The 27,361-nt window shown below is 49.7% G+C and overlaps 1 protein-coding gene across 7 annotated transcripts in view; it reads right to left on the bottom strand.

The window, feature by feature from the left end:
• The window catches only part of pard3aa (par-3 family cell polarity regulator alpha, a), a 383,309-nt gene that overhangs the window by 103,796 nt on the left and 252,152 nt on the right, over positions 1 to 27,361 (bottom strand). For 5 of the 7 annotated variants that reach the window (XM_064332355.1, XM_064332358.1, XM_064332352.1 and 2 more), the window contains 4 exons: positions 19,833 to 20,005; positions 17,611 to 17,655; positions 10,388 to 10,615; positions 3,137 to 3,368 (listed from right to left, as the gene is read on the bottom strand). In XM_064332355.1, coding sequence (XP_064188425.1) covers positions 3,137 to 3,368; positions 10,388 to 10,615; positions 17,611 to 17,655; positions 19,833 to 20,005 — 678 coding nt within the window. The remainder of the gene's footprint in view (positions 1 to 3,136; positions 3,369 to 10,387; positions 10,616 to 17,610; positions 17,656 to 19,832; positions 20,006 to 27,361) is intronic. The other 2 variants (XM_064332356.1, XM_064332359.1) reach the window with 1 other exon arrangement.

The raw sequence follows: 27,361 nt of genomic DNA, 5'->3' as shown, positions 1-27,361 counted from the left end.
TGTGTGTGTGCGTGTGTGTCTGTGTGTGTGTGTGTGTGTGTGAGTGTGTGTGTGTGTGTGTGGTGTGTGTGTGTGTGTGTGTGTGCGTGTGTGTGTGTGTGTGTGTCTGTGTGTGTGTGTATGTGTGTGTGTGTGTGTGTGTGTATGTGTGTGTGTGTGTATGTATGTGTGTGTGTGTGTGTGTGTGTATGTGTGTGTGTGTGTGTGTGAGGTGTGTTTGTGTGTGTGTGCATGTTGTTGTTGTGTGTGTGTGTGTGTGTGTGTGTGTGTGGCTGTGTGTGTGTGTGTGTGTGTGACTTGTGTGTGGATATGTGTGTGTGGCTGTGTGTGTGTGTGTGTGTGGCTGTGTGTGTGTGTGTGTGGCTTGGCTGTGTGTGTGTGTGTACGTGTGTGTGTGTGTGTGGTGTGTGTGTGTGTCGTGTGTGTGTGTGGTTGTGTGTGTGTGTGTATGTGTGTGTGTATGTGTGTGTGTGTGAGACAGACAGGTCTCTGTGGTGCCCCAGTTTACTCCAGTGCACTCATTACGCGCTGGGCTCCTCACAGTAACCACCTAGAGCCCACACTGCTCTCACACTCGGCCCAGCACACACACACTCACACACTCACACACACACTCACACACACACTCACATGCACGCGCGTGATTCAACATACACACACAAAACACAGATGATCTACACAAATAAATGTATTGTGCAGACTTTGTCCCCACAACACACAAATACAAGCATAGACAGACAAAGATACACACACACACATACCCACGTGTAGACAAAAGCACATAGACATACAGTCTCATACACATTTATGCAGGCACACCGACAGATATGCTCAGACACACAATAGGCAGCCAGAATGACCCATCCCCCACCTTCTCCACCCCAATGCCCCACCCAAACACACACACACGTCTGCACCAAACACAGCCACACTGACATACACACAAATGCATTTTGGCAGCGAGGCGAACGAAGGTAAAACAGTCGCTAATTAAGCAGGAAGAAAGATGTCCGTCTGGCCTTCAGATCCCAACCAGAGGGCATCATCCCGCTCTCCTGGCCCCGTCGACATGCCCGAAGCCCTCGGGCGATCAGCGCTCATCTGAACAATCAGATAAGATCGGAAGCTAACGCTAATGTTCACTCACACAGGGCCCGGGGACACGTAATGGCCGCCTATTAGGCTAAGTCGACACTGACGTCACTGTACTGTACTGTACCCCTCGCTCACAGGCGCGGTTTTAGCGGAAGTCGAGGGATATCCACGGACAGAACGAGCGTGCTTATTTGCTAACGGCCGCGCGGTACGAAGCCGTGTGGTTTTCCGTACGTACGCGCGCGCGCGGCAGGGGGCTATTTCACGGCGAGCCGGTCTCCAGCGATTGGGCACGGCGGACTGTGAAATGAGCTCTTGTTCTCCTCTCCTTCCTCCCTCACGCCGGCTCCTTCTCCGCCGGGCCGGCTTCGGCTGCACGCGCACACGAGCCAAAATGGCGGGGCGCCGCGAACGCCTTTGAACGTCCGCCGAGACCGACGGGGGGAGAGGGGAGCAAGGAGGGGCGAAAGTCCTCGAGTCACGAAGACGAGGGCCGGTCTTTCCGATGGTGCGGAGGGGTGTGCCGTGCCGGTCGGGCCCCCCCGGGGGAGGGGGGGGGGAGCTAGTGGGCGATGGGCGCGGCGAGTCTAAGAACTGTGAGCGAGAGTGAAATGGAGTGCCTGCAGGCCTCCGCCGGGACCCTCCTGTGTGCCTGAGCTTAATGAACATTCTCTGCATGCACCTCCCCCCCCCCTCCACCCCCCCCCTCCTCTCCACCCCCCGCCTCTCTCCTCTGGTGCATCTCTCCGCCTCTCTCTGCAAACCTCTCAGAAAGCGCGTGTGTACGCATGTGTATGTGTGCGCGTACACACACACACACACACTTTCTCTCTTTCCCCCTGTACTTCTATATTTTTTCATTTTCACAAATAACCTCTTTCCTCTTCTCACATTTTCTATTTCCATTTCCACTCTATTTATATACATCTCCGTTCCCTCCCGTTTGTGATGTGCGTGATCTCACTGAGAGAGCGGCGCGGGCTGCGGGCGGTGAGCCGCACTCGCGTGCGTGAGGGGAGAGGTCTGGGAGCGGGCGGGCCGGAGAAAGCGTCGGCCGAACGCCGCGTCCCTTCAAACGCCGCCGACGCGGACGGCTAATGAAGAAACATCGTCTCCCTCTCCGCGCCGAGCCCAAATCAAACACCCGACAGCACCGATCAAACCCGCCAGCGGCTCGCGCGTCGCCTCGCGTTTACTCATCAAGCTCCTCAAAACCGCGGCCCGTCGAGGGCCCCTCGCACTCGCGTAATCGCTCCGCTCCGCGCGTTCTTCGTCCGCGCCGCCTGGGCGCGGATCGCGCGGACGGCTCCGCCTTCCTCAAACGCGACCTTGGAGCACTTGTCATCTTTATCGTTCGTCGCGGGGCCGCGTACCCGCGGTGCGCTAGCTAATCCCATTACGCTAATCCGCGGGAAGGGGACTCACGTCAGCCCCGCGTAATTTATGCGGTATCCGAAGGAACGCAGCGTCGAAATAATTAACTCCGGTCCCTGTTCAATTAGCCGTGCGGAGAGGGGTGTTCGCGGCGCCCTCAAAATCGCAGCTTAGCCCCTGTTTTCCCGCCCGGGGCGCGTTCCGGGGAGAAGGGGCCCCGTCTGGCAGAATCCTGCCGCACCACGGAGCTTCTGATTGGGCGGGACAGACAAGGGGGCCGGGCCATGGGTGGGCGGGACCGCCTGCCGTGGCCGCTTGACCTCTTCCGTGCGGCGGCCCCGGTTGATACGCAGCCCGCCCGCGCTGACCGGCCAGCAGGAGAGGAAAGCCAGCCAATTAAACGCACGCTAATTTGGGCGGACGCGTGCCTGCGGTTGCTGCCGGTGCTCATGCCGCGTGTGTGTTTAGTGCGAGGCCTCACGCAAGGCGTGAATAAAACATGGGCTCTTATTAAAAACATCCCCGTGCCGAAAGGCCGAGGTGCCGGGCTCTCCTCCGGGCGAGAGCGCAGCCGCGGCTCAGGGCGAGGGGGGGGGGGGGACGCGTGTTCTCCTCAGAAACGAAAGAGGGGGCAGGACAGAGAAGAGGCACGCGCGCTGGGCTTTACCTGAACATGTCCCCCAGGCCCTTCAGCATGCCCTTCTTGGCTTTGCTCTTGTCCTTCTCCTTGTCCCTCTCTTCTTTCTTCCTCTCCTTCCCGCCCTTCTCCTTCTTCCTGTCCTCCTTGGCCCGGCCGCCGCCGTTCACCTGCCTCTCCGACGAGCCGGGCAGCGCCAGGTCTGCGGCCATGGACAGAGAGTCCCGGCCCGAGCGCGAGCTCCCCTCTGTGTCCTCCTCCACTGAGAGAGAGAGGGGGGAGAGAGAGAGAGAGACAGAGAGTGAGAGAGAGGGGGGGAGGAAAGAGAGAGAGAGAGAGAGAGGGAGAGGGGGGAGAGAGAGAGAGAGAGAGAGTTGAGTTTTAACAAACCTTTATTGTACAATACATACTGCCATTTGGCACAGCAAAATGAAGAAACCACCAAATCGAAAAGAACAACAAATACCAAGACGCACACACAAGAAAAACAAACAGAAAAAGTAAAGGAGAAAAAGTCGAACAAAGCAATAGAATGCAAACCTTTCAGAAAGAAACATATAATCATTTATATCACTATCCGCTTAATATTAGGGAGAGAGAGAGAGGGAGAGAAAAAGAGAGGGAGAGGGAGAAAGAGTGAGTGGATGAGAGTCTAGTGTAGCAGCATGAAATAAAACTGGATATTGATTAAAAGTACAGATAAAAAATGGAGACAAAATGCAGTGTTCATATTTGGGCGGGGAAACGGCTCCTTCTGGCGTAACTTCAGGTCTCAGCTGTCCTGGCTCTACAGTGGAGATGTAGTGAGGACAAAGAGGGTCAGCGGTCACCGGAGCCTTTCGCGTGTTTCCATTAGCTTCCCCCGGTAGAGAAAGGCGCCCCTGAGCGACGGGCACCTCGGACACAATGGGGCGCGGGCGCGCGGGGAATTCGGCGGGACTCAAAGAGGCGCCATCGTTTAATTCGGCTCGCCGAGTTCAGAGGAACCGGGCCGGAGGTCGCGGCCGCTCTTCCCCGCCGCGAATAGCTTCCCCCCGTCTCCGCGACAGCTGTCTCTCCCAGGCCACGCCACGGCGGTTTAATCCCACAGAGGACAGAGTAGCCATGATGAACGGAGCCGCTTTACTGTCCACATGTCATTTCAGAAAAACAACCTCCCTTGCATTGTTTCTTAAACTTTTTATGGGCATCTTAAATGGTGGAAATATTGCCCAGTACTGTAAAATCCATGAGTTCTAGTATTGACATATCATGTTATTTTTTTCAAATAACACTGTTCATTAATATTCTGATATAACATCTTACTTCTTTAAACTAGTGGCTGACTGGGATTGCAGTGAGTGCTAATCCCATAGAGCACTGATGATAAAGAAGACTGCACAACCATTTAAAAAGATATCCTATGGTAAACCACACTGTAGTGCACAGCAGCACTATAATATATTGCACTCTACTGCAATAATAGCAGTATCAAATAACAGCAATCAAAATTGCTAAAGAATTTGTGCTAAATTATACTATACTGTATATGTGTGAACAAAAACAAATCGTTTAAGTAAAACATTTTCATAAAGTCACGTACACATCTTTCTGAGTGCTTTGTGTGCCCTGAACTTACTTAATTCAATACAATATCACAAGAGACAATTAGTCCCTCGCTCTTTCTCTCTCTCAGAAAGCATCAGAAAGTTCAAAAGCAGCGCGTCGCTTCTAATTGCCGTGTTTTATTTATACACCAGGCTGCCACCGTAGGGCCTTCGCTGTGAAGGCCCAGCTTTGATCTCCCGACAAGGCTTCGCACAAGCGGCGCGCCAACAACTTGTCGATTTTCACACAATTCCGCGGGAGCTCGCCGTTACCTCTCGTACAAGTTCACGAGATCAATTCGGCGCTTGAACCGCGATTGCGCCTACGGTATCATTATGCCATCGTCGCTCACGTTTGTAAAAAACGAAGTCTTTTTTCCCCACAAAGGAACGCCTCTCTCGCGTCCTGCGGCCATGTTTCCTGCGTCTGCCGCTGAAGCGAGGCCGCGCGGCTCCAGATGAAGGTCGCGCGCGCGCGGCTGACACGACAAGGACCTTCTGAAACGGGCGGCACGAGGAGGAATGTAATTGATCCATCAGCGATTGCACGTTTAAGCCAACAGAAAAGAAAGGCAGTTTTTGGATGTTAATTGCAAAGCGGTTTTCTGGAGAGCGGCCCCCCACTTCTGATCGATCGTTCGCAAAGCGACGCGAGGTGGATGTGGTGGGGGGGTGGGGTGGGGGGGGGGGGCTGATTAAAGCTCATTAATGCGCTCGGCGTCACAAAGCGGAGCGCTAGCCTTTGATGGGCGAGAGAGAGCGAAGCCCTTATCGAAAAAAAAAAGGCCCGTGACGGATTTTTAGCATACGGAATGAGCCGCGCGGCGCGGCGGCGCGGGGAGAAGGAGTCGGGGCTCTCATTTCAAGGAGGAGGACGGGATTTGTTTTTTTTTTTTTTACCAGTTATCAGCACTTCCTTTCGGCAGCCATCTCAAAGGAAATTACTGAAATGAAATCTCAACGTAGAACCGTGTATGACAAGAATGGCAAGCAAATCTGCAGCTTAAACGTATTCAATTATGCAAAGGTTTTTTTTTTTTTTTTTTCCCCTTCTTCTTACTCTCTTTCTCAAGAAGACGATAAGACTAACAGGCTCTGGCCAGATATGGCTTTTATCACTCATTTCGCGGGGAGAGGCTTATCCTGACATTAAGTGCAAAGTCAGAGTCTTTCCGTATTGAGCTACATCCAGCAATTAAAACTCAGCGGAGATTAGACAACAGCGCTAATTTCTCCTGGTCCTAATGATCCCGTCTCAGATAGCGCGCTGGAGACGATAATGGTAGCCCTCGCGGGGTGCCGGGGCTGTGCGAACGCAAGCGCTCTGCTTGTTATGATCAGGAGCCCAGGAAAACTCAATCTGTTAGCAGTGGAAAGCCACGGCCGTAAGCTCGAACAGGACAGACGGCTGTTAATTTCGCCGGCCCGGTTCAGCGGCAGCGCAAAGGGAACCGCTACGGAGAGAGAGGGAGAAGAAAAGAAATGACAGGCAAAAAAAAAAAGAAAAAAGCTACACCGCTTCGATGAAAAATGCACATTGACAAGGTGTTTGGCAAATGTCACCTCACAGAACATTCAACAGAAACGAACGCAGGCGATTAAAAAGGCTAAATGAAGCACAGGGAATGTTTGAGCCATTTGAGTTGCGGGTTTCTACTAATCTTGATTCTGACAGACGGGGATGCAAAAAGAAATGGATCACGCTTTATATAAATGGGCGTAGGAGAGATAAGTAAAATTTCTGGGCTCGTTTAAGGAAAAAAAAAAAAATATGCCCAGAATACAGGCATATGACTCAGAATACAGGTATTTAAAATCATAAAAAACGTATTGAAATACAAATGGAATCAGGGTAGTTTGAAGGATATCTCGCGAAGACACATTTTTCCACACCAACGCTAAATTCTCATTTTATGTCAATAAAAATTCTCTCCGTGGAGAAAACAAAAAAAAAGAGAAAGCTCCGCTTATCAGTCAACTTTGACTATTAACCTTGGTGACGAACGCAGTCAGGTAGCTTTTATCTAAATTGAAAAACAGAGTTATTTGAATATCAGAAGCGGAGAATGCAATATACGTCTATTAAGGAATCTGCTGCCTTTTCATTCCTCCTGTGGGAGATAAGGCAGTATTTAGTGCTATGCCGACAGAGCTTACCTCAACAAAGTCATCCATGCAAATCGGTACCTTTCAGATTTCCCCATGTTAATAACAGAAGCCTCCAGTAGATAAATAATACATTATATATATATATATATATATATATATATACACACACACACATTTATGTATACACGCAAACACACACACAACGATTAATCTACCAGAGGATTGTGTGTGTGTTTATATGTGTACTGGGCTTTGACGTATGTTACAGGTTAAATGGCCAAATGTATTTATTTCTATATTAATAATAGTAATAGTAATGATGCCAGCTCTGCTGTGGCAGTGGCAGCTCAGTGTAAGCAGACACATTAGCCGTGGCGCTCCCCCTCCTGCTGCGTCAGCGCCGCGCGCGCGCTGGGCCTTCCTGCAGCTGAACCCTTAATCACTTTCAGGTGGAGGTGCTCGTTATTCAGCCGCTCCTCCGCGCCTCTGCGCCCCGGCCCCAGGGAGCCCCGGAGGCGGGCGGAGCGCTCGCCTCAGACGTGCCACGCCCCGGCGCTCCCCCGCGCCCGTCTGCGCCCGCACACGAGAGAGAGGGGCTGGCGCGCATCGTCTGCGATGCCCCGGTGACAGCGCGCAATCACACGCCAGTCAGCCTCATTCCCAATCAACTACTACTTCAGCTCACAGACCCCACTGCTGACAACAGCGAATCAATGCAATTTATTTACCCCGCGCACAAATAAATAAATAAATAAATAAATGACATTTCCCTACGGTTTTGTGGGAACAATAAAACAGACTATGTCTTTGGGGACGGTACCATTCATTTAGAAGTAAGACCTGCGAGTGTCACAGGCTTGGTGTCGGCCCAGTTTGTTCCAAATAAGCACTTTCCCCGGGGCTCGCTTGAGTGTACTTACTGACCGCCTGCCAGCCCTGAAATGAATCCCAAGCTGTGGGCAGATACAGACGTTAAGTGACATTTGTAAGGCGAGCCGCTGATTGCGTTCCTGCAGAGGGACCCGCGTGCCCTTATCAGGTTAATTGTATGGAGGCGATAGCATTTCCACTCTATCACGCTAATTGAGAGCGTAGCCCGAATGAATCCGGGAGTCAGGGAGGTACGGAGGGACCAAGGACACGGTGGACGATTAACAGGGGATCGGTCCCGGGACAATGGCGCGGGGCCCTGTGTCAGAGCCACCCGAATCTGCGACAGCCAACACAGAGGCTTCCTGTCTTTACCACCGGAAACCAGGAGAACCGCAGGAATATCGCTTCTGATGAACTCACGCACACCGGGATGAAAAGAGACATGCAGGAATCCAGAGTCTTTCACAAAGCAAGGACAGTGCCCTATTGGCGTCAATGGACATGCTCCAAATTCAAATCTGTTAACGGACCTAGCAAAAAAATTTAAAAAATCACAATTCCACGAGGGTCTCTGGTAATTCGTTCTCATACGAGCTAAAGGTAGTGATGAAGGCAGCTGTGGGCCCATTCGGGGTTCGTACGCACTTCCTCCCCCACAACCCCCAGAAAGGAAGCCCTGACCCACTTTTAAAAAGACGGTTCCTCCGCACCGTAATTGTTCCAGATGGGAATTCATTTGGAGTCTCGCTGCTCCCGTCAGAATATAAAGTAAGATTAAAGAGATAAAGGGGTGAACTGGGGGCTGGAGTGTCCTCCAGCCTACCCTCGGGAGGACAGGGAGTGAGGCTGGCCACCGTTCTCAGGGACCACGCTGACTGCCCACTGACTGCCAGTGCGCGGCTGTGACAGCTAATAAAATGCTTTTATATTACACACACAGGAAAGAGAGACGTGCGGTGCGTGGCGCAGTCCGCAGGTCAGTCCCCACCATGGCACTTTCTCAGCAGCGGTGCCTTCCCGGTCTGTTACCCTCTCTGCTTTCCACCTGCTGTCTGAATACAGGCCGAATACGAAAGGAGGGCAGGCTGTCCCCGCTCGACTTAAAAAAAAAAAAAAGAAAAACGTTTCGATCCGTAATTTGTCACAGAAACTGGTAAACGCTATAAAAGGAAGGTGCTCACAACGATCACGAGTCAGAGAAGGGTCCAGCCCTGCAGCTGCATCTGAGAGAGCTCTTAAGGGTCTCCCTGCCCTCCTCTATTTGGGGATCACTCACTGGTCTCTGTGCCCTCCTCTATTTAGGGATCACTCACGGGTCTCTGTGCCCTCCTCTATTTAGGGATCACTCACGGGTCTCTGTGCCCTCCTCTATTTAGGGATCACTCACAGGTCTCTGTGCCCTCCTCTATTTAGGGATCACTCATGGGTCTCTGTGCCCTCCTCTATTTAGGGATCACTCACGGGTCTCTGTGCCCTCCTCTATTTAGGGATCACTCACAGGTCTCTGTGCCCTCCTCTATTTAGGGATCACTCACGGGTCTCTGTGCCCTCCTCTATTTAGGGATCACTCACAGGTCTCTGTGCCCTCCTCTATTTAGGGATCACTCACAGGTCTCTGTGCCCTCCTCTATTTAGGGATCACTCACAGGTCTCTGTGCCCTCCTCTATTTAGGGATCACTCACAGGTCTCTGTGCCCTCCTCTATTTAGGGATCACTCACAGGTCTCTGTGCCCTCCTCTATTTAGGGATCACTCACAGGTCTCTGTGCCCTCCTCTATTTAGGGATCACTCACAGGTCTCTGTGCCCTACTCTATTTAGGGATCACTTACAGGTCTCTGTGCCCTCCTCTATTTAGGGATCACTCACGGGTCTCTGTGCCCTCCTCTATTTAGGGATCACTCACAGGTCTCTGTGCCCTCCTCTATTTAGGGATCACTCACAGGTCTCTGTGCCCTCCTCTGTTAGGGATCACTCACAGGTCTCTGTGCCCTCCTCTATTTAGGGATCCTCACAGGTCTCTGGCCCTACTCTATTTAGGGATCACTCACAGGTCTCTGCGCCCTCCTCTATTTAGGGATCACTCACGGTCTCTGTGCCCTCCTCTATTTAGGGATCCTCACAGGTCTCTGTGCCCTCCTCTATTTAGGGATCACTCACAGGTCTCTGTGCCCTCCTCTATTTAGGGATCACTCACAGGTCTCTGTGCCCTCCTCTATTTAGGGATCACTCACAGGTCTCTGTGCCCTCCTCTATTTAGGGATCACTCACAGGTCTCTGTGCCCTCCTCTATTTAGGGATCACTCACAGGTCTCTGTGCCCTCCTCTATTTAGGGATCACTTACAGGTCTCTGTGCCCTCCTCTATTTAGGGATCACTTACAGGTCTCTGTGCCCTCCTCTATTTAGGGATCACTCACAGGTCTCTGTGCCCTCCTCTATTTAGGGATCACTCACAGGTCTCTGTGCCCTCCTCTATTTAGGGATCACTCACAGGTCTCTGTGCCCTCCTCTATTTAGGGATCACTCACAGGTCTCTGTGCCCTCCTCTATTTAGGGATCACTCACAGTCTCTGTGCCCTCCTCTATTTAGGGATCACTTACAGGTCTCTGTGCCCTCCTCTATTTAGGGATCACTCACAGGTCTCTGTGCCCTCCTCTATTTAGGGATCACTCACAGGTCTCTGTGCCCTCCTCTATTTAGGGATCACTTACAGGTATCCATGCCGTCTTCCTCCGCCTCTCCGGCTGGCTGGTCGTAGGACTTGTCGATTGCAGCCCTGAAGCTCTCGTTGCAGCCCCTCCCTCTGATGATCCGCGGGCGTGGCCGATGGAATGGGACGTCTCCGTTCAGCGTCACCTCGGCGACGGCTGTCTGCAGGCTCTCCAGAGAGCTGGATTTTTTGAGGCCGAGAGAGGGGCCCACATCTTGGGATGGATAACCTTTGATGGGAAAATTATTCAGTCAGAACAGATCACGGTACAAACAGTCAGTATTCACTTTCATCCTCAAAGAAACTGTTTTGATCTTCACAGGGCCAATTTAAGTAAATGCATTTAATCTGTAATTACTTGGGACATATAGAACCATATAGGTGTAGGCCTGACACATTATATTAAAATCACAGTAAAACGCCTTTTACGTCATTCTGTCTGAAACCCTTAGAAGTTACGATCTCCTATAGCCATGTTTATAAGCTTCCATGTAAATGAGAGTAAGAGAGCGAGAGAGAGGGTGAGGGAGGGACAGAGGTAAAGAGAGAGAGAGAGAGAGAGGTAGGGAGAAGAAAAAATAGGGAGGGAGAGAGGGAGCGAGGAGGGGAGAGGAAAGGAGAGCAGCTGGATGAATAGAGGGAGTGAAGGAGACAGGTAGGTAGCGATGGACTGAAAAGAGACTGGGAGGGAGAAAAACAGGAAAAACAGGAATTAAGAAAGAGCGAACGGCTAACTCAGAACACTGAGGCATACAATCGAGCCGACTGCCGCGCAGTAAGGTGCTTGGCCCGCCGACAGGACGAGGCTGCACTGTCACAATGAAGTCCACAATGATGACAACATGTGACAAAACGTGAAAATAACCGTCCTGTTCACAATCCTCAGCTCCGCCGAGCAGAGGCGGATACCTCATCATTCAGGGAGAAAATGGAAGAGCGCACCGCTGCCAGTCCCCATAACTGTCACACCCTGAGAGACGGGCTGTGAAAGCACTGCAAGGAAATCAGCAGAGCTATTTCCTGAAATCTCTCCTTTCCCTTCCCGAAGGCCTCTCCCTCTCACCCGACGTTCTCCAGAACTAATGCCCGATGGCTCAGACGCAGGGAGCTGGTCTCGCTCTGGAGGCCATTGGTGGGCATGATCGTGGGACGCAGAGGGAAGGTAAAGCAAAAGGACTAAACGCGCAATCTTCCCCCAGTCATTTCAGCTCACCAGAGTCGGTTATCCAACCCCCCGGATAATGTCCTTCGATACATCCCTTATATTCTTATATTTCAGAGACATTTTAAGTTGCACGCTAGGGGTCCTAAAAAGACCATCGTCTAGCCACCCCCTTCCCACTCTCATCTGTGACTCCACGCTTCCACAGAAAATGCTGACTGGCCATCTGAATGCCTGTGACATAACTAACGCACCATAACCTACTGCACGAAAAAGCGTCACGTTCATTTTAATCCCCTGTTTGCGCAAGCAAAGAAAAATATTTAAATATTGATAAAGGTTCAGGTGCCACTGAGCGCATCTGCATAGACAAATAGACCCATTTTAAAGATAACAGGATGTACCATTTCACCGCTGTTGACTCATTAGTATCAACAGCTGAATTGATTGACATTGCCAGAGTGATAAATCTTACTGAAATAACTGAAACACAAGAAGTAAAATAGACAAATGAATAAACACAACACCAAAATGTCTCAATTCAAATAGCGTTAAAGGAAAATGTCTGCATCGCCAATACAAGGCATCTCCATCACTAACCTAACCAATATTGACTGCCAGTGGGCTGGATATCGATGTGTTTGTTCTAAGCTGACTAGTCACTGGATGCCAGGCAACATAACAGTCACTTTAATGTTTCCATAGCTTTACTCAGACAGCTGTAATTGTTTCTTCAATGGCAAACAGCCCTTTGTTTTGGAGCACACAAGTGAAGTGAGGCATATATTGGTATCTGTATTGGTATGTCAGGAGACATCTGTGTTCCTTCCTGCCTCGTTCAGAAAGGAGGGTAATTTTCAACCCTTCTGTTTAGGAGCCTAGCTGGAGCTCCACCTCCTGATGAACAGGTCGCATGTGCAGGTTTTACAGACAGTAGTTGCTCAAGGTCTGAAGTCTTTTCTGTAATTATTGTTGAGAGAAACTAAAACTTAAATGAACTGAGGGAAACAAACAGGAATTTAAAAATTAAGAATTTGATTTAAACTCTCCTAAGTGTGATATACCTCCTTTGCTGGCAAATGAGTCAGCGAATCCATCTTTAATTAATTGCATTTCCGACAATCTATTCAGGAGAGAAATCCAAAAAAAAAAACTTTTTAATTTGAAATTCCATTAAAAGTTCCAACTTTTTCCCATTAGGAGTTCCAACCCGTCCTTTAGAAGCCCCGAACTTTGGCTTCATTACCCACTGAACCAGCTGCTGAACTTTCCCTGAGTCTGAATGCTCTAGTGACTGGGACACAGAAGAGCTTGGCTATTCGGCAGTTCAGCTAAGAGAGAGAAAGGCGCGTGCATATGGCCCACAGACGGGGCCCCACGTCCCCCTGAGAGTACACGGCCCTGACGGACAGAGCCAGTTCCTTGCGCATGGCATGAGGCCGTGCCCAGAAAAAACAGAAAGCGCTTTTTCTCTCAGGCTATTGAAGAGGATTCTGACCCTGCCCCCTCCCCTCCCCTGACTACCTCTGTCATCAATAACGGCCTGACGTCTTTCCAGCACACTAAATGGACCATGCCCCATTGGCGGCGAGCTCAGAGCGGATCTATGCTCACAGGGATGCAGAGATTATGCTGGGAAAATAAACCATCCACAGTCTAAAGAAAATAATTAGAAATCTATTACCTTTCTAAAGGAAAACAATAAAAGGAAGACGCTGGCTTGAATGACAAGATAATTAGACGTTTTGAAAGGTGGAGAAAGCTTCAGACACACGCCCACTACAAAGCCCAAAACAGCTTGCTGGTGTGACCCGAAACACATTGCCACTGTTATTATCATTTTTATGACAGACAGTAGAAACTTCTAAAGCTACCCTTACCAGCTGAACATTTTCTCTCGTGCTGACCTTTAACCATACTCAATGTGTCTTATTAGCCTAGACGGTGTTAAACGATTTCTCGCAAATTAAACAGGCTCCTTAGAAAAATGGAAAAAGACACAAAGAGCGGGTGAATCACTAGCTTCCTCTATGTGGGAACGGTGGTGGTTTAGATTGATTCAATATTTGTCCTGACTAATTCAGGCAGTACAGCCTACTGATCTCACTGTCCTGCTGGACAGAACAGGCTGTCCATGACCCGCAACCCCCTTGTTGTTTTTAATAATGGGCTGGAAGGGTTCTCATGGGGCTCAGGTTGCAGAGATGATGCTACTATCGACTTCCACGCATGTGCAGGCAGCATACAATGTTGTGTCTGTCACGAGTCCAACAGCCGTCTGATGAGTGAACTCTGATGATGCCTTCCAACAGAAATATCTTTCTGGAAACTTTCATGGTGTTCAGATGACTCAGCAGTCAATGGAACCACGCAAGCTGAGAACGGGTCAACTGCTCACATAGTGGGCCTGATTCACTAAGACCTTTAGCAAGTGCAAAACCTTTTAGCACATGCAAAACTAATAACACAACCAATGATTGGTGCAAGACAAATGCCGTATCCAATCATTGGTCATGTTATTGGTTTTGCAAGTGCAAAAAGGTTTTTCATGTGCATAGTAAATCAGGCCCCAGTTTGTCTTGCACGTTATCGGAGTAGAATGACACATTCCTGGTTGGATAAACTGATTATTTTCCCTGAAAAAGCATTCTTTTTTCATGTCATATAGAGAACACCGAGAACAGGATCTTAAAAGGGGACATGGAGATGCTGTTTCTTGTAAAGAAAATAAAAGGGTGCCATTTCCTGGATATTTGTGAACCTAACATTATTAGCATACTGCCAATGTCATGCAAATGGCAGGGTTTCAAAGCACATACATAAATTCTATTCGGATAATGCGCACCACAACGGCTGCATATTTGGGAGGAGAGGCTTTCAGGATAAAGTAGAGATGAATGCAACAGTTCAGGGAGCACAAATAACATCCGCGGCTCAGCGTCTGAGAATTAGCATTCTCTGGAACTGCTTCTCAATCCCGCATCTTCAACCCCTGTCATTGTCTCTCGTAGGTGCTGTACACAAGCGTGAGCCACAGAAGAGAGAGAGAGAGCCTCTTTTTAATTTGGGCTGAAATTTGTTGGAGCGTTGCGGGGGGGGCGGGGGGAGGTGGGGCGCCTGATGTTCAGAAGTCGCTGTTCCCGTCACACGGCAAATGTCGCTTTGCACCTCCTCCTTCGATGGAAAAATCACCTCCTCCACAATCGCACGCCTCTCACACTCTCTGCAGTCATGATTCCTCGACGTGAAGAAACGGGAAAGCTTCGAAACTTCAAAGCAGGAGCTGCACACGGCACCCGATATCTTCAGGTCTGGCAGGCGTTTCGTTGGGTTTTCAGTAAGCTCGGCTTAGAGGAACGTTAAACACATTCTTAATCTACTGCAGAGCATCCAAAGGCAAGCAAGACACTTCATTCCATAAGACTGATTATCATTAAATATTAAAGCAGGTATTCCAAACTACATGAATAAATCACAAGAGGTTATTACAGAGGCTCTTACTATGGAATAATTAGTCCTGCTGAAATGACGTTCCCGCAACCGTTTTTTCCATCGCAGGGCCTTGCCTCTAAAGATCCACGCGAAGACAGGGACTCCATTATACATAATTTATGCAGCACACAGGGAATTTAAGCAAAGCGTTAAAAGGGTAATTAAGCTAAAAATAGGCCTGGGGTGACCTGAGAGCCCGTGTCCTTACATTCCTGCAGAAGTTAAACGGCCTTGGGGTCGACAGGGATGCTGCATCTCTGCCAGCTTTCATTAGCAGCTCAGGAGGCGGATCCGTCACCTGGCCACCCGCTCTACAGCGGTCACCATTAACTTTGGCATGCCTGCGCCAGAACAGCATCGCACGCCGCGTGATTCTGGCTATGATGGTGCCATTGGATATGCTTCAAAACACATGCCATCCTATATAGTACGTAAATGTACTGTACGTGCAGGTAGCGGAAAAAATGGGACCAGTATATATGTCGTGGCATGAATTTGTCAGGAGGAACGCAACACCACTCTTCCATGAGAAACTCAAACAACTCATGCTTAGTTGATGGGAGTGAAAAGTTTCAGGCATCCTTCCAGAATATTCCATAAAAGCTTGATTGGATTCAGAGGTGAATGCCATTAAGTGTGGTCAGTGATATGCACTTCAAACCAGTGGGCAGGAAATCATGCTCTCTGGATGGGGGTATTGTCATCTTGAAGGACACCAAACTCAGTGTGAAAGAAATGATCTTACAAGGACTAAAGATGATCACTCGGTACCATTAACTAAAACGAATGACGTTGACCTTTTAAGTTGGTCTGAACTTGCAGGTTATGATTTGACCTTGATAACACAACACAACAGTCAGAAAACCGTACACAGATGCAACAGTTCCTGTTATACTTCATTGAGCCAGATTAACCACTGCTATCCCTTCACGGTTTTGTGGTCACTCTTGGAGTCTCATTCTTCTGCATCATCTCTGGTTTTTCTTCTTTACTTTTCCTATCCTACTCCATCCCTCTGTCCCTCCCTCCCTCCCTCCCTCCCTCCCACAATGTGTCTATCCCCAAGGGTCTGAGCGTGAAGCCTCTGTTCTCCCAGTCTGGGAGAGAACACCCTGAGAAGCTGTCAGCGATTTGGGAGTGCCCTGCTGTTCCTAATTGCTGCTGTACTCCAGAACACCAAAAGAAGGCCAAGCCATTTTCTTTACTCACTGTACCTTAGTTCTGACTTTGATTCTTTTTTTTTGTTTTTCCATTCTTTGTTTCATTTAAGCTGTGCGCAGAAATAAAAAAGCAGGTTAGGCTGTACAATTCTGCAAGGGGCAGAGTACAGAGAATTAAACTGTACGTGTACTGAATTCTAAACTAAAAGCCACAAACTCATTCATAAAAGCAATATAAACATTAATAAACATCAATATTGTTTATTAATAACACCTGATATAGATTGTGATAGGGTGTCCCCAGTGATGGGGACACCATATTCATCCTGGCATGGTCTGTTATGGCAGTGTCACTCGATGATGTGGATGATGACCTAGAAAAGCTTACGACAGCCTACGCCAATTATGTGAATGTGAAGTATTCATGGAGTTCCAGAGAATTTTCAGAATATTTATTTTTTAGAAAATGTTTATTCATTTGATTTAGAAATTCACTGCACTGAACTGGTAAATGTGATATGAACTGGCACAAAGCCCTTAACTACGCCAACCCCTTTCGCCTTCCTCTTTACTTTGTCACTGTGCCATTTTGAAGCGAAACTCCTGGAAGCTTTAAGATGAGCAGAGCAGGCGAGGTGACTGCGAAAACGCACCGCCTGACACTGACGGTTTAATTGCAGGCGGCCGAGTAGGGCGACTGCCACTAAAAGTCTCATTTTAAAACTGAAATTCCATTACTCGCAGCATAATCAATGCTTTCTTCAGTCACATTCGCACGAGTAGCGCCGCGCCACATTGTACCAAAAAAAACAAAACAAAAAAAAACAAATGACAAACCTCTACTTATCACCTCAATTTAACTCTCCCCAAAAACCTCTTTGATTTCCCTGCAATTACCTTAAATTGCTTTCTTAATATTCATAGCGCGAGCGCGCGACGAGCAGACGAGCACTGAGCATACATACAAAGAGCGGATAAAATGGCAGGTGGCACCAGTAGTGATTCCGGAGAGACTGGAGGTCAGACTCCACAATGAGACAGAGAGGCCCGGCAGCTGCCTCCTTCACAGATACCCTCGCAGAGACCTTGCAACTGCCCCTATTAGCAATATCCTTAGGGAGACCGCATAGCTGGCGCTATTAGAAACACTGTCAAGAGTGAGCTCACAAATCCCTTCTTTAGAGATACCAGTAGAGAGACCAAGGGATTCCAAGTAAGAGACCTTCAAAGCAGCCTTCGTTACAGATACCTTTGGGAAGACACACACAATTGCCTTAATCAGAAAGTCCCCCAGGGAAACCCTCGTCACCCATTGGCCAGCGACCCGGGACCTGGGTGCCCATTGGCACAATCCCAGGGTGCGCTGCCGAGGTTCCCAGTGTGTGCCCGGGTGCCTCCTCTCCTGCTTACCTGCCATCCTCTCTGAGCGTGGGGTGAGGTTAACCTCGTCAGCTACTGTTAAAAGGCATAAACAATTACGATTGGTTAGTACCGAACATTCCACATGCCCCATTCCCAGCATCACTGATTCCATTCCTGTTAACTTTGTGCTCTTCCGTGCCAATCAGACAGCATTCAAACGATCAACAGAAAGTGAATCAGAGGCAGGTGAATCAAGTGCTTTGGAATATCATTCAGAAGAGGAAATATATTAAACATCATGCAGAGCTGTCAATCATTCAGCCCACAGCCAGATTGGTTATTACGGGTTAGCATATTACTTTTGTCTGTGGTACCATGTACTTGTCACGTTTTTCACCTTCTCAGTCTTGTTTCACGTGTTAATGGAATCAAGCCTTAAAGTGTGTGGACAGTTTGACATAATTATAAGGCGAGGGAGACTCAAATTCACAAAAGACTCCAGGTGATCTGATTCCAAACAGAGAGCAAGACAAGACTGAGAGAGAAAACAATGATCCCATGAAGGAAAAAAAGGTGATTTCCAAAGAGGAAAAACAAGTGTCAAATGAAGGGTATTTGCTGGAACTGAAAAATACTGAAAACAACCCCAGAAGAAGGCTTTTAGAGGTGGTCTCACTTGTTCCCTACACAGACACTACTCTCTTTACAAACATCTTGTTTCCATCTGGACATTTTGGAAGCAGTTTGCTTGTTTCCACCATTTCTGCAACAGTACTGGAAAACGCACCATTGCCACTGTACTGACATCTGGTTCTGCAAAGTATGAATTCCAATCAGCATTTGTCTTTCATAACATGTACAGTAATGGACTACTGGGCCTTACTAAGTATAAAAATGATACCCTCACTGTCACTTCATTTAAGATGCGATCTTCTGAAAAGCTTTTTGTATCTGTCTTGTTACTGTCACCTCTTCATCCTTTCCTCCTGTCCTCTTTCCTTCTCTCTCTCTTTCACTTCATGGCTGTCCTGAGCTCTCAGGGCCAATAAGGAAGTCCAGTTGTCACTGCTAAAGTACCCTCACACGGCGCAGAGCTAAAGCAAGGCTGCGTTAATGTACTGCACACTTCCAGATCGCCTGCACACTGTGAGGTTGCCGGTGTCTAATCAGCGGTTGCCGAGATACCGTGATTGCTGCCCCACTCAACCAAAGCCCAAATGGGAAGATTCTCAAGAGGACAACCCGGGCACAGCATCACCTCTGAAGAGCAGGAACAGTGTCCTACCAGTTTGGTTGCAATTGTAATCTTGCCCGCAATTATGGGATGTCCAACTGATAATTAAGGAAGAGTGGAACCCATGGTTATCAAAGTGCATTACAAAATAGAGGTAAAGAAAGAGAAAACACAGCACTCCAATTTGGAAATGTGTGGGGTGCGCAATATATAGTTTTTTTTTTCCTTTTAAGTAAATCAATTTTCTGTAAGAAATAACAGCGTGCTTTCTCTAAAGCAGCCAGCTTTTTTGTCACATAATTACGATGCATTCTCATTAACTGACAAAAAAAGCATTCGACAGGGGTACTTACTCGCACGGAAATTTAAGTTTCTTGTCTACAATTACGCTTTGAGTTTATCAAATATATGCGCTCATATTCAAATCTCTTCCTAATTTAACTGACGGTGAAGGAGTAATGCATGTAAAACGAACACTATTTACTGAAAAATATATCTCCCCAGGCTGCAGGGGAAATCCATCATCTGCGGGGCTGAGTGCTGCATAGGCTTCTCCGCCGCTCATCTGATAGAGGGGAGAGCCTCGGCGCGGGGGAAATGGTTTTCGGGACCAGGCTCGGAGAGCACAGACCTCGCGCCCGCACGTAAGAATTGCCTGGGGAGTCTCCGGGGGCGAGCTCATGTGATCTGATCTCGGGCCCCGGTAAGTTCAATATAAAAACCCATCTCATCTGTCGCGATCGCCGCTCGGCCGAGCGGCTCCCTGCCCCCGCCGGTCAGCCCGCGGTTTCCTGTTTACGGGGGGGGGGCTATAACCCGCACCGTACGCCGGCCGGAAATCAATCTGCGAAAGCGGGCCGCTCTCGGACCATCGCAGAAGAGTAAGGGGGTCTGGTGAGGTGCGCTCCGGTGGAGCGGTCAGGGAATTGGGACTGTGTTGACGTGAGAATGAAAATATTGCACTGGTGTGAGGACTGGGGAGGGGCGTCTTGCAGTGAAGACGGGTAAACGGGTAAACACAGGTCTCCGGCGGTACCTAGGTCCATGCTCTTGGACTTGCGCGTCTTGATGAACTCCAGCTGGCTGGCGTCTCCGTACTGCTTGGTCCGCTTCTCCGACATGCTCTGGCGGCCGAAGCCCTCGCGCTGGAAGGCGGTGTCGGGGTCCGCCTCGGGGTCGGCGTCCGGGTGCGCGTCGGCGCTGAGGGAGCTGGGAAACACAGAGAGCGGTCAGTCAGGGAAGCTCGGCCTAGCGAGCAGGCTAACTTTCCGCATGGGGCACTGCACACGTGCTCTCCAGTAAGGGTCTTACCCTACAGCAGTAGAGTAAAACTCCAGGTGCTCACAGTCTGTGAGGAAACGCGAGCTATGCAAACCAGTTATGGATATGAAAACAGCCCGCCACAGGTCTGACTGAGGCAAACACAATCTACTCACAATGCCGAAAACTACTCCGCAACATTACTGAACCACCATATCTATTAACAAAAAAGATGAGGCTTCACAAGGAGGGGAAGAGAAAGCAACTTGAAGATACATACAGAAGGACTCAGGCAATCGATATTCACATTGACTTCGCCTCTGTTCCCCACACCTCTGCTTAAAACATGAAGACCCTTAAGCTAAAGAGGCGACCTCCTGCGGCTCGGGCAGTGTTAACGGACCCTGGAGCTCTGTCCTTGAGTGGGACAGGTGAACCCTGGCCGTCTGACGGGACAGGTGAACCCGGCTCGGAGCGGGACAGGTCCCAGCTCTGTCTACACGGTCCTGGAGCCTGCCTGGCGGGACGTGACCCAGCTCGTCCGGCGGGCGGGCCTGGAGCTCGCCTTGAGCGGGACAGGTGAACCCTGGAGCTCTGTCCTGAGCGGACAGGCGACCCTGGAGCTCTGTCCTTGAGCGGACAGGTGAACCCTGGAGCTCTGTCCTTGAGCGGGACAGGTGAACCCTGGAGCTCTGTCCTTGAGCGGGACAGGTGAACCTGGAGCTCTGTCCTTGAGCGGGACAGTGAACCCTGGAGCTCTGTCCTTGAGCGGACAGGTGAACCCTGAGCTCTGTCCTTGAGCGGGACAGGTGAACCTGAGCTCTGTCCTTGAGCGGGACAGGTGAACCCTGGAGCTCTGTCCTTGAGCGGGACAGGTGAACCCTGGAGCTCTGTCCTTGAGCGGGACAGGTGAACCCTGGAGCTCTGTCCTTGAGCGGGACAGGTGAACCCTGGAGCTCTGTCCTTGAGCGGGACAGGTGAACCCTGGAGCTCTGTCCTTGAGCGGGACAGGTGAACCCTGGAGCTCTGTCCTTGAGCGGGACAGGTGAACCCTGGAGCTCTGTCCTTGAGCGGGACAGGTGAACCCTGGCGCTCAGACGGGCCGCGCCGATGCCCGGCTCGAGGGAGGGGCGGGTCAGAGTCACTCGATACTCCGCGTCTGGACGCCGCGCGGGTCCGAGCGGTGTGACCCAGCCTCGCGGCGGCGGCGGCGGCTATCAGCGCCTGCATCTTAATTGAAAAAGCGAAAGGAGCAGGGGAGAGGCGCGGAGAGGGCGGCCTCCAGGGCCCCGTCGCATCTGCATGCGCCAGCCAGCGCCGCAATTAAACAGAGGACCGGCCCTGCATTCTGCTCCCTTTCTCTTTCTCCACTGGAGCGAGAAGCAGAGACGCTCCATAAGTACGTGCACAGACACAAGCAAACACACACTCGCACACACACACACAGACACAAGCAAACACACACTCACACACAAACAAACACACACACAAACACGCACTCGCACGCAAACAAACACACACACACACACGCGCAAACACACACACACACACACACACACACACACTCAAACAAACACACACACACACACACACACACACACACACACACACACTCAAACACACACACACGCATACTGCACAAGCAAACACACACTCGCACACAAACAAACACACACACACACACACACACACACACACACAAACACACACACACGCATACTGCACAAGCAAACACACACTCACACACAAACAAACACACACACACACAAACACACACTCGCACACAAACACACACACACACACACACACACACAAACATACAAACACACACACACACGCACATGCACACGTGCACACAAACAAACACACACACACACACAGGCAAACACACACTCGCACACAAACAAACACACACACACACACAGGCAAACACACACTCGCACACAAACACACACACACACACACACAGGCAAACACACACTCGCACACAAACACACACACACACACACACAGGCAAACACACACTCGCACACAAACAAACCACACACACACACAGGCAAACACTACACTCGCACACAAAGCAAACACACAACGCACAGACACAAGCAAACACACACTCGCACACAAACAAACACACACACACACACACAGACACACACGCAAACACACACTCAAACACACACAAACACGCACACACGCATACTGCACAAGCAAACACACACTCGCACACAAACAAACACACACACACACACAGGCAAACACACACTCGCACACAAACACACACACACACACACACAGGCAAACACACACTCGCACACAAACACACACGCAAACACACACTCAAACACACACAAACACGCACACACGCATACTGCACAAGCAAACACACACTCGCACACAAAAACACACCCACAGCAACACACACTCGCACCAAACACACACACACACACGAAACCCACTCAAACACACACAACACCACACACGCATACTCAAGCAACACACTGCACAAACAAACAACAACACACACACCACACACACACAACACATCAACACCAAGCACGCAACACGCAACTGCACAGAACACCCTACACAAACAAACACCACACCACCGCAAAACACATCAACGCCACATACGCATGCAACCTCACACCAGCACACCCACCCGTCACGCAAACTCACACTCACACACACACGCATGCGCACGTGCACAGAAACACACACACACACACACACACACACACACACAGAGCAGGGCACGGCCTGCCAAGCCGATGACACATGAGATAAGAGTGTTTAATCTAAGATGGCGCACGGGGAGAGATGGGCCTGATAAGCCTCACCCTCAGGGGTCAGCTTTAGGAGGGCTGCAGACACAGCCTTCCTGTCTCTGCCAGCCACTGCCTGCGGAGGAGAGGGAACCGGGGACACACCGCGCTGAGACAGAGGGGCGGGGAACGAGTGCGGGTGGATGAGTGAGTATGAGAGAGAGAGCATGTGCGTGTGCCAGAACGTGAAAGTGACACTGAATACGACAGAGAATACACGATGAATGTGTGAGTAAACGCTGCGAACAAACGTGATTATGAGAGTGAGCGAAGCAGTAAACGAGAAGGAATATGAATGAATGAGTATGTGGATGAGTGAGAAAGCAAACTAAAGGAGTGTGAGGAGTCAGAGTGAATGACTGAGTGTGCAGTGAATGGGTGAGCAGACGAGTGAGTGAGTGAGACAGTATAAGCAGCGAGGGAGACTGTAGGAGTGACAGACGCGAGCGTCCGCGAATGGGTGAGTTGAGTGGCGAGCGGTTATCTGAGGGTGAGTTGAGCGTGGGTTCGAGGGGCACGGTCACCCTCCCCTCTGACCTGGGCCGTATCCCCGACGCCAGACGCCCATCTGTGCGGGCAGCTGCGAGTGAGGTCAGCGGGGACGCGACCAGGCTGGAGAGGCAGAACGAGGCAGCGCCGCGGGAAGCTCCAGCAGTGCCCTAAAGTCGCACTCCACCCGGCCGCACTGACTCACTGACCGTCTGGCCTGGGGCTTCCGCGGTGCCCCCCTGCCGACTCCACAGCCCGGAGCACAGATCCTCAGCTCCTGTTCCAGGACAGCGTGGCACCCACCATCTAACTGCTCCAAAGTTGGATGGAGTACAGTTTTCCAAAGTGACACGAGAAATTGGCCGTATTTTTTAAACAAAAGGTGCAGTATGTGAGTTTTTTTTTTTTGAATACCTTTGTTTGTTTACCATATTTGGTAAAGTTTTCTTCACATTGCAACAGATATCAACAAATATAAGCTCTAGGGGAAAATCCAGTTTCTGACTGCCCCAGGCTCTGAAATCAGCCACTCTAAATTTCACCGCACATGAATCTTAACAATCAATCAGGACAGCTCTCTGCAAGGAGGCCTGCCTACCTGCCTGTCAATCATGTTGCGTGTTCACAGCGCTGTCAGTACGCTGGCTAGACAGTTAAGAGAAAAGCAGAGATACTGCAGAGATAGTGCCATAGCTAGTTGCCTCAAAAACAAACCAAGTAAGGCAGAGAAAAATCTGTCAAAATGACCAGTTCCATCTTTGACTACAATGGCGTACACTGATAAAAAACCAAGAAAAGAAAGACTGTCAAAGAAAAAACTCTGACCAAATTGGGACTGAATCGAGCGTGACATGGGTCGCGTGAACAATGGTTCAGTTTTAGCGATGGCAAGAGCTCAGGGACTTGACCAGCTTCAGAAGTGACACTGACCTTGCAGTATTTCTGCGGGTCAGGTAATTATCTTACTAGTTCTATTTCCGTTGGAATTTGTTATCGCCCTGATCAGTGTAGCCGACGTAGCTAGAAAATGTTAGTTAGTCAGCTGATGCATTCAGCCCACTATTTACATTATAGCTATGCTGAACGTTGTGTTATCTTGTAGCTTGTCTGTAGCACACTCCAGTTCCAGATACAACTGTAACTTAGGATCTCATACAAATAAAAATGCTGGTGTCTGCATTTATGACTGTCATTAGCCCACAGCTGTAACCATGTTCACAGTTTACATTCATTATGATGACATTGTTTGTTTTATTTTCTACTTGTGAATGAGACAGGATGTGCTGCACTCTCCCTACTTTACTTTCCAACACTCTTGTCCTCTCTCCAGCACTCAGACGTCAGGCAGCTTCGGAGGGGCACTCTTGCTCTCTTCTCCAAACTTACATACTGCACCATTGAGCTGTTAGAAGCCAGAACCCCGTTTTAATATAGTGAACCAGGCTCACAACTATTCTTCCAGTGGTGATGTCTCAGTGGGTCTCAGACTTCTAGCAAGGGAAAATTCTTATTTTAAGACACAAGTCACATTGGCGCCCCTTGAAATGAACTCTTAGGCAGCTCAGTGATGTCATTTCCTGAAGAAAGTGACATCACTCCTCCAGACTTTCTTTAGTCAGCAAGAGTGGGTTTATCCAAGGCCAGCCTTACATGTGATGTGGGAGGTGGACCTGTTAGTCACAAACAGATGCCGTCTTCATTTCATCCCTCTCTGTTCATCTCTTTTTTCACGTTTCTACATTCACTGAACATCGCCTTTTATACCAGAGACTGTCAGAAAGCTCTGGAGGAGGAAAATATTCCCATGATTCATCCTTATTTAGTAGATTCTAAATGGCAGTGTTTTGACTAATCTGACAAACACAAGCAGGTACAAACGGGCGTAGAGAACAGAGAGAAAAAGACTGCCTGTCAGGGCGCAAAGGATAAGGCTGGGGATTAATCATCCTGACGCGCGCCCACTGAACGCGCCTCTAGGATGATAAACACAGAAACAGTGGGCAACCCTAAAGTGCGGCTGGCGTGCGGGAGTGGCTCAGCGGCCCCGCCCCGTCCGCTTCATCCACGCTCCAGGCTCGCTCGGCACCCCTGGGCCGGGGGCCCGGTCGGTCGGCCGAGAGGGACGACCGGCTGTGGCAGGACACCCCTCCCCCCGTCAGGTAAAACGACGCTCTGGCAGAGCACCAGCCCGCGCCATCCCTCCGACGTGAGACGGTCACCTCAGTGCCGCGTCACGTGACAGCCTCGGAAGCCTTTGGGTAAAGCCTGCATCGGGGCCCGTGTGGAGACGCCCCGCCTACAGTGCACGCTATGGACTGAACCAGTGCGCCGCTGTGCGTCGGAACTATGCGCCATCTCCCCCTCACAATCGCCCCGAGAACCCAGCCGTTCGCTCGGTGGCAGAATCGAGCAAAGGGAGACGATTAATTCCGACCCACATTTACTTCCGACCAACGCGTGAGATTAACATTCCTGTGCCATAAGAGCACCGACACTGTCTCAGCGCGTATAAGCGAATTCCCCCGCGGCTACGTCGCCTCTGAATGAGATATTAGCCGCTTACGCATTTCTGCACTTAAAGTCCTGTTAACCTTGTGTCATCGCCTACTGGGAAAAACGGGCCACCACACTTCACACGAAACTGACTAGCACTAAGTGCATTTTTGAAAAAAAAAGATAAAACGCCCTTTTCAAGTGCTATACTTCTGAAGTTTCATTTGCAAATAATAACGGCGGTGTCATGGGACGTCACCTCCAGCCCCATTCGCTCCACAGCGCCTACGGTATAAATGCTAAACTAAATGCAAAACTAACCTTCGGACAGGAAGGAACTGGGCCTTTTGGTATGGCAGGAAAACATCAAGGCAGAATGTTTGTCCTGCCATATTCTCTTATTGGTCTAGGATTCGTGGACCACAGCAGTGTCCTCCTTCGTCGTCATTGGTGGGGAGTCAAGGTGAGTTTCCCCACCCCCTCTTCACCATAAAGCCCTTTGAGATCCCGAGATGAAAGGAACTACATAAACGCAATCCATTATTATAATTATAATCGCCACAGCAAGGTGTCCTTATACATAAAGTACAGTAACAGCCGCGGAGATGAAGAGCGGGAGGATTCGGCCGATGCATATATGCAGGAAAGTGACGTGAGACGTGAGATGTAAGGGGCGGACGGGGCATCTATAAGTGGGTCTTGGCTCGCTCCGTCCCAGCCTTGGACGGGAGCCGGCGAGTCGCCGCGCGGCGCGGGCCTTAGCATTAAGCATTACGCGTGTAATAGCACGCTGCCAAAATTAAACCGATCGTTACCCGAGCCATTAGGCCTCGGAACAAACATCCAGCGGCTCCGGGAGCGGAGGACCAAGGGCGGCGAGCAGGCATCGATGATTAATGCCTCCGCCGCGACCACAACTTTCTCGGAGAAGCAAGGCGCGTAAATCAACCCATCGCACGAGCGGCACTGAGAAACCGGGTCTATAATTTACTCCCTTAGCCACAACAGAACAATAATTACACCGTATAATCAACCAGGAATAGCATCACAATTAACATATTTAAGTGAAGTAGACTCTAACAATGAAATTATTAAGTATACTGATAGCATGCCCCTGGATTTCTCACCCTCACAATAATTAATTTCTCCTACGCCTTCATGTCTGTAACACGGCTAAATAAATAAAAAACTGTCACATGGTTAAATTAAAAAAATATCACTGTCGTCAGAGCATAAGCGAGTACGTGTCAGTTTTCACTCTGGATATTCTAATGTGGCAATCTGTCACCGCACCAACTTTATGGAGGGTGTATGTCTATTCTCTACTTGCTAACGCACAAGACTTGCCAAGGTTCACTTCCTTTTCACAACAGCCTGTTTTCCAACACGAATACATGTCAAACTAAAAACTGTTCGAGATGTCAGCGATTACACTTGAGGAAGGGACCTGTTTTTAATTTTGGAGTTTTGTTTTAAAAGATGCTTTGTAAACAACAAC

This window comes from Anguilla rostrata, chromosome 4, assembly GCF_018555375.3.
Source record: "Anguilla rostrata isolate EN2019 chromosome 4, ASM1855537v3, whole genome shotgun sequence".
Classification (NCBI taxonomy): domain Eukaryota; kingdom Metazoa; phylum Chordata; class Actinopteri; order Anguilliformes; family Anguillidae; genus Anguilla; species Anguilla rostrata.
This window is presented reverse-complemented; position numbering and strand designations above follow the sequence as displayed.